This window comes from Saccopteryx leptura, chromosome 4 (assembly GCF_036850995.1).
Source record: "Saccopteryx leptura isolate mSacLep1 chromosome 4, mSacLep1_pri_phased_curated, whole genome shotgun sequence".
NCBI classification, from domain to species: domain Eukaryota; kingdom Metazoa; phylum Chordata; class Mammalia; order Chiroptera; family Emballonuridae; genus Saccopteryx; species Saccopteryx leptura.
In genome coordinates this window covers 17,965,530-17,978,044 of record NC_089506.1, presented here as the reverse complement: position 1 = coordinate 17,978,044, position 12,515 = coordinate 17,965,530, and the positions used below count along the sequence as shown (strand labels likewise).

The 12,515-nt window shown below is 35.8% G+C and overlaps 1 protein-coding gene across 4 annotated transcripts in view; it reads left to right on the top strand.

Annotated features, from left to right (window-relative positions):
* The window catches only part of MICU3 (mitochondrial calcium uptake family member 3), a 95,475-nt gene that overhangs the window by 68,331 nt on the left and 14,629 nt on the right, over nt 1–12,515 (top strand). For all 4 annotated transcript variants that reach the window (XR_010751018.1, XR_010751019.1, XM_066380237.1 and 1 more), the window contains 5 exons: nt 1,269–1,369; nt 1,777–1,948; nt 7,236–7,344; nt 9,912–10,069; nt 11,094–11,162. Coding sequence is in view for 2 of the 4 variants with exons in the window: in XM_066380237.1 (XP_066236334.1) it covers nt 1,269–1,369; nt 1,777–1,948; nt 7,236–7,344; nt 9,912–10,069; nt 11,094–11,162 (609 nt within the window). In the remaining 2 variants the exon portion in view is untranslated. The remainder of the gene's footprint in view (nt 1–1,268; nt 1,370–1,776; nt 1,949–7,235; nt 7,345–9,911; nt 10,070–11,093; nt 11,163–12,515) is intronic.

Genomic DNA, 12,515 nt, shown 5'->3' with positions numbered 1-12,515 from the left:
ATAAAGAAGGAAGGAAAGAAAAAGAAGGAAGGGAAGGTAACAGAAGGAGAGGAAAGGTGGAAGAGGAAAAAAAAGGAAAAACCTATAAAGCTACATAAAAACTAAGAATGAAAATTTCCCATAGGCCATTGAACTTTATAAGGACTATAATTAAGCTATTTTATAATACACTTGGAACTGCCTGACCAGGCGGTGGCACAGTGGATAGAGCATCGGACTGGGATGCAGAGGACCCAGGTTCGAGACCCTGAGGTCGCCAGCTTGAGCGCGGGCTCATCTGGTTTGAGAAAAAGCCCACCAGCTTGAACCCAAGGTCGCTGGCTCCAGCAAGGTGTTACTCGGTCTGCTGAAGGCCCGTGGTCAAGGCACGTATGAGAAAGCAATCAATGAACAACTAAGGTGTTGCAACGTGCAATGAAAAACTAATGATTGATGCTTCTCATCTCTCTCCGCTCCTGTCTGTCTGTCCCTGTCTATCCCTCTCTCTGACTCACTCTCTGTCTCTGTAAAAAAATGAATAAAAATAAATAAAATAAAAAAAAATACACTTGGAACTTGGTTTATCAAGTTGAATGGGAAAGAAAAAACACTCTGGAATTTTTCAAAAAATAATGTAAGACTTTCATTTGAAAAAACATATAGATGATATAAATTACAAATTAATACTACTTTCAAAATATAGTATCTTCTACCCAAAGTACCATAAACATGAAATACAGTAAAAAGATATCATGGTTAAAGGTAGTTATTTTGTAAAGCTTTAAACCATTTGTTTGTCAGAATTTACCTCTTTTGAACATCCTAAAATATTGATTTTTCAGTTATGAAAATCCATACTATAAATTAAGTAAAAATAAAATACTTAGATGATTACTAAAGGAGTTCAACTATTTTATTCAATAAATAACCAATGAATGCATAAATAAATAGAACAACAAATTGAAGACTCTATCTCTACTTTCCTCTCTCTCTCTAAAATAAATGAACTAAAAAAATAAGATATACTATCTGCATAATTTTAGGTAGAAAACTTCCTAAAATATGTATTTTTAATATTTTTTGAGGATAAAGCTAGATTTTATTTATATTTCTATTTTCTAATTTCAAAGTTCATTTTACTGTGATGGCATTTATGCTTTTCATTCTAATGTTAATATATATTTTTATGTTCTAGATATTTATATGTTGATAAAATTCTTTGAGGGATAGTGGGTATCCCTATTCTGTTTGTTTATTTCAGCTAACCTTTAAACTGATTTTTTTTAAAGCGTGCTGATGACATTACAAGTTTAGTAACAGATACTACACTTCTTGTACACTTTTTTGGAAAGAAAGGAAAAGCTGAGCTCAACTTTGAAGATTTTTATAGGTAAGCTTAATTTTTATATTGCTATTGAAAAAAGGTTAATATGCTACAGTGAGAAAGGTCTTTAGAATCATGTAGTGCTGCTTTCTTCTTAATGAAGGCACTACTATGTTTAACAAATATCTACTTCTATCGGGGCTGTACACCAGTGATTTTATTGATAAGTATAATAGGAAGTTCCTGAATGATGAAAAACGTCTGGATATGTAGATTGTTCTTTTCTACATATTCAGAAGCACTGCAATAAACCAGACACTACACATTTACTCTTCTAAGTTGCATCACTACCCTGCAAGCTATTTTGGTTATCCCCATTTTACAGATGATGAAGCCAAAGCTCTGAGAGGCTGAGTCCCATCTGTTATCATAAGTCTTCATTTATCTTATTCATTTATATATTTTTGTCATAGATTCATGGATAACCTCCAAACAGAAGTTCTAGAAATAGAATTTCTTTCCTACTCTAATGGGATGAATACTATCAGTGAAGAAGATTTTGCTCATATTCTTTTACGATATACAAATGTGGAAAATACATCAGTATTTTTGGAAAATGTTCGTTACAGTATACCTGAAGAAAAGGTACCCAGTCCCCCGTATTTATTTTGTTACATGTGTTACTATCTTGTAATTCTATAGGACTGTAAAATAGACTGTTCTTCCTTAGTTCTTTTGCTCCTCTGTGGATTAATAGATACTTTTGGATATATTTTATTTTTTTCTATGTGTCCTAAGTGTTCTAATTTTTTAATTAATTTTAAATTCTATAGATATTAATACTTTTTAGATATGCTAAAAAACCCTTAAGGTTTTTAACAGTTGTTTTATTCAAATTACAAATATCATTTTTCAAGAGAATTCTGCTGAGCTGTATGCTTTGACTCCTACATACACATCACTTCATATAAAGCAGTTTATATTGACATCATTTCAGTCACACTTTATTCATTTCTAGAATATCCTTAAAGGTCATTTGAAGATTGCCATTGATGAGTGAGTGATCTTATCAGCGTTGAAGTGAGGTTTTCAAAGAGTTTGGATGGCATGAATGGTAAAGAACCTGCAACAACTGATTGTCTGTTTATTTAGTAGCAAGTGTTTTGTCAGCAATTCTGAGCAGTTGTGCATTATCTAGTGGTATTTGAATGCATCATTGCAACCAAATGGAACTGGTGTTATAAGTACCCCTTCAAGCTTGGGATGTTTTGGATGTATTGCCTTCTACTTGTGTTTGTAGAAGGATCAAGTTAATCTACCCAAGAGAAACTTGCAAATAGTTTGACTTTGTTTAATATGGATACACAGTGACAGTGCTAACAATTCTTCATGTCCCCTAAGGAATGAGAAAAAAGGTACTTGATGCATTTGGCCATTAGGTTTACATAATCTCTCAGTTAAGGGTTTTTTATCTGTTTTACATGTTAAACTGAATTTTTCCGATTCACAGACACTTCTCTAAAAATAAATATTGGAAATTATACTATCTCAAACTGCTAGGATATCTTTAGGGCCAAAAAAGAATCTGCTTTTTTATTTGTCATATGAAAACTTATCAAAATATGTAACTCATAAAGTTTAATTCCAGGGTTAGGAGTACTGTATATCAGGGACCTCTTTGTTTTTAGAACATTTTTTACATCTAAAATTATTTCAAAATAAAAAGTGTTTTTAAGTTAATTCAGATTCTGAAAATTTCTAATTAATAGAAGTGTTATAAGCACTACAAATCATTACAGTAAAAAGGGGCAATTTTGGCAAATGAACCAGCATTGGTGCTCATTGGTTCTTTTCCTGGTGCTATCTCATCGATCCTTAGAACATCTTCCAGATATTGACATCTTTCTTTTTAAAAAGGGGAGGCTGAGGCACTCAGCTACTTAGACACTTGCCCAAGGATTCAAACGCAAGACCCTACGCCAATGATATTGCTGTCACACACTTCTTACGCCTTTCCCTTCCTTTCACTTCGCATCCCTTTCTCTCCAGAAGAATGACTGCTACTATGTGAGCAGTACTTCACATTTTTTAAATCCTTTCATTTTCATTCATTTATTAAGTATCTCTATTTAGTAGGTCTTATTCTAGCCACTGTGGATCAAGTGACTAGATAAACAATATTCTTCTCTCATGGAAATATTTAGTAGAGAGATACAGTAAACAAGTAAGCCTAAAATGAATAAATTACATTTTCAGATGATTTTGAAGAATAAGATAGAAGACGTACTGTTGTAGAAATTTTTTCTGAAGAGGTAGCTTTTGAGAAAAGACTGTGAGAAACGACCTGTGCAAAGATCTGGATGAACATCGTTGTAGGCAGAGGAAATAGCCAATATTGAAGTTTGCCAACCTTGCCTTAGAGAGTGTTGTGATATTCATTCAGCCAGCAAGCATTTATTCAGCAGCTATTTGCTGTCTACTGTGACACTCGAATGTGATCTGATTCATATTTCAAAAGATCATCTTGGCTAGTGCAGAATAGACTTTAGTTGGCCCAGCTTTGAAATAGAGTAGGGTGTTATTGCAGTATAGAAAAGAGATGCATGGCTTAGTTAGGGTCAAAGTGGAGAAAATGGTCAGATATTGGATCATTTCAAAAGTAGGGCTGGTACAACTTGCTGCTGGGTTAATCTTCAATGTGAAGGAAAAAGAGGAATCAAGAACTCCCAGGTTTTGGCCTGAACCACAAAGTGAAACAGTGGTGCTGTTTACTGAGCTAAGAAGACTACAAGTTTGGGGTTAAGGAAAGATCTATAGTTTATTTTGGACAGGTTATGTTCCTGATTCCAATGAGATATCTCAGTGAAGAGATTATGCAGGCAGCTGGGTGTTTGACTCTAGCATTTAAGGGTACAATCAGAACTACTCGTGGTAATCTTTAGTGTATAGACTCCAAAACTGTGTCTCCAGCTTAGACGCCTTCCCTGAATCTCAGACTTTTACATCATACTGCCTACTCGGCATCTCTACGTGGGTGTCTAGAAGACATCCCAGACTTAGTAGTTGCCCAACTAAACTGATCATTCCAAGAAATCTTGCCACACATGCCATCTTCCCAGTTTCAATGAATGGAAACTACATTTTCCTACTTGTTCTAGCCAAACTTTTCAGACTCCTCCCTCTCACATTCTACATGCACTCCATGAACAAACCCTCTGGACACTCCTCTGTCAGAATTTGGCCACTGCTTGCCTCCGCACTGCGAGCACCCACGTCGCCATTCTCCCTGCCTGGATTACTGCCGTTGCCTCCTGAGTCATCTCTCTGCTTCCAACTTTGTCTCCCTCCGATCTCTTCTCCATTTAGCATTTAAGAACATGCTGTATATCATGATTCGTATCTTATCATAGGGACTCCTCATTCTCCCCCAAGTGAAAAGCCGGAATTTTTAGTGTAGACTTACAAGGCCTACAGAGCTGTTTGCTCATTACCTTTGACCTCATTTCCTATCATTGTCCCCTTGGCCCACTCTGCTGCAGCCACACTGGCCACCTTACTGGTCCTCTGTACCGGGCAATCTTACATGTCAGGGTTTTTTAATGTGTTGACAGATTTTTTGTTTCAGCAATTGAAGTATCCTATTCAATTCTGGCTTCCCTGGTTTCTGATTAAAAATCAGCTGTCTTATTGGGGAATCCCATCTATGTGAAGAGTAACTTTTCTCCTGCTGCTTTAAAGAGTATCTTTGTCTTTGTCTTTGCTTTTTGATAATTTGAGAAAAATGTGTCATTGTGTGGTCTTGTTCAGTTTCTTGTACTTGGAGTTTGTTGAGCTTCTTGGTTGTGTAGAACCATATATTTCATCAAATATGTGAGGTGTTAAACCATTATTTCTTTAAATATTCTTTCTGCCCTTTCTTGAACTCTTTTCTTTCTGGAAGCCCTATAATGTGTATATTGATACACTTGATGGTGTCCCCAGGTCCCTTAGGCTCTGTTCACTTTTATTCATTCTTTTTTCTTTCTGCTCATCAGACCAAATAACTTTATTTGTCCTATGTTTAAGTTTGCTGTTTTGTTCTTCTGCCTGCTCAAATCTACTTTCGAACCTCTCTAGTCAGTTTTTCATTTCATTTATTGTACTTTTCAGCTCCAGAATTTTTTTTGGTTTCTTCTTTTACAATTTTTATTTTTTTATTTTGTTTATACATAGTTTTCTCAATTTCCTTTAGTACTTCATCCCTAGTTTTCTTTAGCTCTTTAAGCAAATTTAAGACAATTTATTTAAAGTCCTTGTCTTGTTAATCTTGTCTGGACTGCCTCAGGGATGGTTTCTGTTGATTTATTTTATTCTGTTTCTTTGTAACATTGTTAATTACTGCTAATAGCTAAACATTTTGAATATTATAATGTCATAACCCTAGAAATTAGCTTCTCTCCAACAGAGGTTCATTTGTATTGTTTGTCATGTGCAGTCACTAAAGATTGTTTCATTATCTTAGTGGTTAGCCAGAGAATTGATAGATATTTTGTTAAATGTCCAGATCTAGGAAGAAAAAAATATAATACTCTCTCTGAAAGTCTTGACATTTTAATTTACATTTTACTTAAAAATCTTCCATCCTCCTGTTTTTCACCTTTCCCAGCATTAACATGTCACCTGAGACAGCTGGTCACAGCATAAACTAATTCAGGACCAGAGCAGTGACCAGTTTCCCTGGCAACGGGCTCTCCGCATTTGGACAAACCCCTTCTGGCTCAGTCTCCCTAACGGATCCAAATGGTCCTCTCTGGAAAACATGACAGATTAGATTGGGTCACAAAGCAGAATTCAGGTTTGGAATAGCCAACCTTGAATATAAAGAAACAGAAAGAGAAAAATGTGAAAAGACAGTGAGGATTCTTGCAAATAAAAAATAGTGGGGGGTTGTAATTAAAGTGGAAATACCATATACCAAAATTTGTTCTTATTATTTTGATAATAAATTGGTAACATATATTATTTTGATAATAGATCACTTAATCAGTAGTTGGCTTATATAAAAATACTCCTCTGGTTCTTTCCCTAGCTTTCCAGTGCTGCCTTGTTAGTTTCCCTTCCCCTTGTACCCATATGCTCAGGTCAGAAGTTATTAAGTCTAAGCTTTTGGCCCTCTGCTCTTTTCAGTTTATTTTTTCTTTCAACTACATTAATTTTACCGAGGAGAACACAGTAGTTAAATGCAGCTCTTCATGCCCAAATCTTGATTATCTGAGATATGTGGTGCTTATTTTAAATCGCATTCCTGTTTGATTCAAGTAATAGTAGTGGCAATAATTGCAACTCATGTGAATGGCATTCCAGAGTCCTTCCCATGATCACACGCCACGCCCTGCGCTGGGCCGCCCGAGCTAGATGTGCACAGTCACTGTGCGTCCTGCTGCCCTGACAGCGCTGTGGTGGCAGGAGCAGAGGAGCAGGGGAAAGGACGCTGCTGCTGGCTCACTTTGATTTTGAATTGTCATTATAAAGACATTAGTTGCCATAATATAATGCTGAATTATATATAAGGAGTAGGTGTACAGGAGAAACTTTTTTTAGGTGTGTTTTTTTTTAACTCCTTTTTTCTTCATCATTATATTTACTTTCAAATGGAGTTTCAGAATTGAAGCCTTTTTATCCATTTTTATTATAGCACTTTTTGGAACTTTGTGCTGATATGACAGTACTTTTAATATTTCTACCTAACAGTGCTAATGGTTGCACTACTGCCCTGTAGAATAAATCTCAGTGAACTCTACATTCCACTTGGAGAAAGTTTCAGAATGCGCCCTGTAAATGTTTACTTGCAAGATACATTGAATATGCTTAATCTATTTTTAGTAAGTGTAGAGACTTATTTTATTACATTTGACAATACTAAAATATATGTATATATATTCTCCCAATATAGGGCATCACATTTGATGAATTCAGGTCATTTTTCCAGTTTTTGAACAACCTAGAAGATTTTGCAATAGCCTTGAATATGTATAATTTTGCAAGTCGCTCTATAGGGCAAGGTAAGGAATAATCTTTCAAAAATTAAAAGCAAATAATAATGCTACATTGTTTCTAGGGGCTAATAGCAAATTGATTAGATATATCATATTAGCCATCAACTTGCCTGAAAGTTTGTTGTGTTCTTCAGTGGGAAATCGGTTTTGCCTAAGTGAAGTTTAGGGAAATATGCTCAATTTGTGTATTAACAATACAATATAAACTAATGTCACCCCAATAAATGTAATAAATTAAAAAATAAAAATAAAGCTCATTATTTCATATTATGGGGAAAGCTGATGATGTTTATAAAAGGTCAAAGAGAAAGAATCTCATGGCTGCTTGTGACACTGCAGGATGTGTGTCACCTTACCAAAGAGCCAGCTGTCATGCCTCAGACTCGCCACAGGACCACGTTTATATCATCCACGATCCCTGCTGGCTCAGAAACTTGAGTTTTCAACACAGTCCCCTCTTAGCCATCGACTACAGTAGCCATGTTTTTAGAGTGATATATAAAACTAAATGTAGATTTTGCTTAATTTACAAAGAAATAGCAACTGTCATAGAATTCAGTGCTGTTAACCTCAGGACCAGCTCTTCCTTCCCCCGGAGATAGGACAGTCAAGTCCTTCTTCTCGGAGTCTGTGGCTATGACTGCTTTTCCTCTCCCCTCATGGCAGTACCTTTTGTAAATATTCTTGTCACGTGAGGATGTTCTGTTCATGTCTTTAAGGTGTTTTGACCTGTGTCTGTCATAATCTAATAAATGCCATTTCCCAAATGTAATCTAAGAGGACCCTCTAGATATTTTATTGCCAAGTTCTAGGGAGAATCAAACTGCAGCCCCTACGTACTAATGAGAGTTACCTCTCTCTCCCAAAAACATGGTATTGACTCCTTCATACAACATCATTCATTTATTCATTGAGGAGGAGAAACCTAAATATATGTTGTAATTACCCTTTGTCTAATCTAGATGTTCAAACAGGACATCTTCTCAATCCAACCAATTTTAATGTTTAAAAACAAAAGTTTTGGGAACCCTGCCTTCCCAGACCAGCGTTCACTACCATAATCAACACACTAATCATCACAAAAGAAAAAAAGTCTGGTTACCGATTCGAAATGGACAGTTGCTCTTTTACTTTGTGGAACTGGGAAATGGAGAAAATTAATAATGTATTGATACTACTCTTGCAGGTGCTAGGAATATGTCTGTCTCTTTTCTGTTGTCACTACCTGCACCTGAATTCAGGCTATTACCTCTCAAAAGGACTGGTATTCCTGCCAGACCCCTTTCCTCCCTGATGTTTCCGAGACAGTTCACAGAGTAATCTTCCTGAAACACAGGTTAACCTTTCTATGCTGTGCTTGCTGTGGAAACCTCTTCAGTTTCCCCACTGCCGAAGCCCCTAGACAGAGCTTCCCCAGCTCTTACAGCCCAGACTGCTCGCTGCTTTCCGAATGTGCTTACACTTTCCCGTTCCTGCCGTGCCTTTGTTTGTGTCTCTCATCTGCCATCTCCCTCATCTCCACAAGCTGAAATCTGCCCTTCAAGGCTCAGCTCAAATACAGAATCGCAGCCTTTTCTAATCACTGTTCTTCTCTCTCCTTCCCCGACTCCACACTACAGACTGAGTAATCCTTCACTTCCAAATTCTCATAGTGCTCTGTTGAGACTTTTGTGTGGTCCTGTATCTTACAATATAGTTATTTGAGCAGGTGTCACATCGCCCATAAGAACTCTTAAAATTTTTGAGAACTTATTTTAATAACCTCTAAAGTATCTGTCACTGATAGTAGGTGCTCATTAAACATTCATTGACTATGAATGCATTATTAAACTAAGATACAGTTATTCTTTGTTCTTTAAAACTACAAAAAATTTTTGCCTGACCAGGCAGTGGCGCAGTGGATAGAGCATCGGACTGGGATGCTGAGGACCCAGGTTCGAGACCCCGAGGTCGCTAGCTTGAGTGTGGGCTCATCTGGTTTGAACAAAGCTCACCAGCTTGGACCCAAGGTTGCTGGCTCGAGCAAGGGGTCACTCGGTCTGCTGTAGCCCCACGGTCAAGGCACATATGAGAAAGCAATCAATGAACAACTAAGGTGTCACAACAAAAAAGTAATGATGGATGCTTCTCTTCTCTCTCCGTTCCTGTCTGTCTGTCCCTATTCAGTGGTTCTCAACCTTTCTAATGCCGTGACCCCGCAATACAGTTCCTCATGTTGTGGTGACCCCAAACCAAAAAATAATTTTGGTGGCTACTTCATAACTGTAATTTTGCTACAGTTATAATTCGGAATGTAAATACCTGATATGCATTATGTATTTTCCGATGGCTTTAGGTGACCCCGCCAGGGTCGCGACCCACAGGTTGAGAACCGCTGCTATATATCCTTCTCTCTGACTCTCTATCTCTGTAAAAAAAAAAAAAAAAAAAAATTCTCTAAAAGATAGCATGAATAGTGAAAAGTCGTCTAAAGATCCATGTTTAGAAAAAAACTTTTATAACATTTCTAGTAATTAATGCATATTATAAAACTAATGTTAATGGTTTATTCCTTTTCTGTAACATTTATCTAGATGAATTTAAGCGTGCTGTCTATGTAGCTACTGGCCTCAAACTTTCACCACATTTAGTCAACACAGTCTTCAAGATTTTTGATGTTGATAAAGATGATCAATTAAGTTATAAAGAATTTATTGGAATTATGAAAGACAGACTCCATAGAGGATTCCGGGTAAACCTATAAATTTTAAGCTTATTGATACTATTTTTAAACTGAAAGAAAAATCCATCTCAGTTTCAGAAACAAATTATATAAATTTTTAAGGGTAGACACATGAAATGTATTTGAAAAGAAAAATATAAGGCCCTACCTACTTTCAAAAACAATTTGGGGTGGTAAAAGATAATGCTTTTTTTTAAATATCAAATCAGTTTTAATTTTAATAACTTATTTTCATATTCAGGTAGTTTAATGTCTTTATTCCAATCTATGGGGGAAAATGTTGCCCAATATTTTTTATTAATTCAGTCTGCACACTAGCTGTCAAACTTGTTAGTATGCAAAGAAATATAACTTTTTCATTTTATATAATGCAGATTTTTACTAGCAACTGCATATTCAGAATTTTTATATAAGAAATAAAATAAAAACTTGTTTGTTGAACCATTCTTCCTGTTAACATCTTACAGAGAAATTAAGAGAAATTCAATGTTTTTTTCTTAGAAATATTTTTTAAAAGAATGAAATATAGTGTGACAAGACATGTTTCACATCTAAATTATTTGTGGATGATACTACAAATGGAAAAAGAAATATTTTTTATGAGCAGCTACAATATGCAATATTTCCTCTTTGATTAGAATACCCCTAAGCATTATATATTTAAAAAGAGAAAAAGTTATATATACAAAAATTAAGATTCATCTTAGACGATGTTTTTAAGGATGTTTAATGATTTTTTGAAATCCAGAACGTCTTAATAAAGAACCTGTGTACTTATCTGCCACCTAGTGGTTAGTTGTTAACATTTGAGATGGTGGCACAAATATCTGAAGGGCCATATTTTGAAAATCATTTATTCTTCCTCAAAAATTTTAGAGTAACAAGAGCAAATTAACATAGAAACTATGCTATAAACCTCTGACACTGCATTTCTGTCTTAATTGTTGTGTGTTTTTATTTTTGCTTTATTTATTGCATATGTCACCCCATCATATCTGACTTACATTTGCGTTTTTAATCCTCTGTTCCACAGGGCTATAAAACAGTTCAGAAGTATCCCACTTTCAAATCTTGTATAAAGAAGGAACTTCATAGCAGATAAGTATGTTAGCTTCTCTTTCTAAAATTGTTGAATAATAATAAATAAATGGTCATAATTTATTTTTCTGCTATGACATTTAGAAAATAGCTGAGAGAAATAAAATGTACCTTTTAATTTTTAGGTTACTAATACAATTTAAGAATTACTCTTTTAATGATTTTATTTCAGACTAGTAATTCATTTCAAGAATTAGTCATTATGCCTGACCTGTGGTGGCGCAGTGGGATAAAGCGTCAACCTGGGATACTGAGGTTGCCGGTTCGAAACCCTGGGCTTGCCTGGTCAAGGCACATATGGGAGTTGATGCTTCCTGCTCCTCCCCCTTCTCTCTCTCTCTCTCTCTCTCTCTGCCCTCTCTCTAAAAAGTCAATAAAAAATAAAAAAAAATAAAAAAAAAAAGAATTAGTCATTACAATAAAGCACAACTTTGTCACTATTGAGTTGTGATATAAAAATAACCTGGATACATACTCATCCAACTGGAATTCTCTTGAAATCATTGAAAATTATTCTGTTTAACCTGCTGCTTTGTATCTGAGTAGATACAAAGTAAGAACATCAGATTGGATTTTTATAATCTAGGATCATTAAAATCTGAATATTTGTTGCTATTTTGGGGGATCATGATTTCAAACATCTGCTACAATAATAGCAGCTAATTTTTTTTCATTTATTTTAGGTGGTTGGCACTATATTAAGTGTTCTTCAACATGCAGAATCTCATTTAATCCTCACAGATATCCCATTTAACAGCCAAGAAGATAGGGGCTTAATGAGACATTTGCCCAAGATAACATACTCTGACTAATTCAAAAATTAGGGTTTGAGCCTCATTCTGTTGAATGGCAAAGCCATCTTATTTATTATTTTCTAAACCATCACTGTAGAATACCTCAGTTGAGAAAGATACAGGAAATCTGTTCTATTTGTATCAACCCAAAAAAATGTCTCAGACTTGTGTTGATCTCCAAAATAAGGGGTTAGTTTTCCTCTTCTCTTCTAAAAGTCAACTGTACCTATTAAATTTGGGTCAGTTGGTTCCAATTAGTTAGGTCTCTGAAGGTTTTATTCATTTATAATACATGCTTGCAAATATATGTATATATTTTTTCTTAGTAAGAGGAGGAGAGGCAGAGAGACAGACTCCTGCATGCACCCTGACCAGAATCCACCCAGCAAGCCCACTAGGGGGCCATGCTCTGCCCATCTGGAGCATTGCTCCATTGCTCAGCAACCGAGCTCTTCTTAGCGCCTGAGGCAGAGGCCATGGAACCATCCTCAGCACGTGGGGCCAACTCACTCCAATTGAGCCATGGCTGCAGGAGGGGAAAAGAGAGAGAGAGAGAGAGAGAG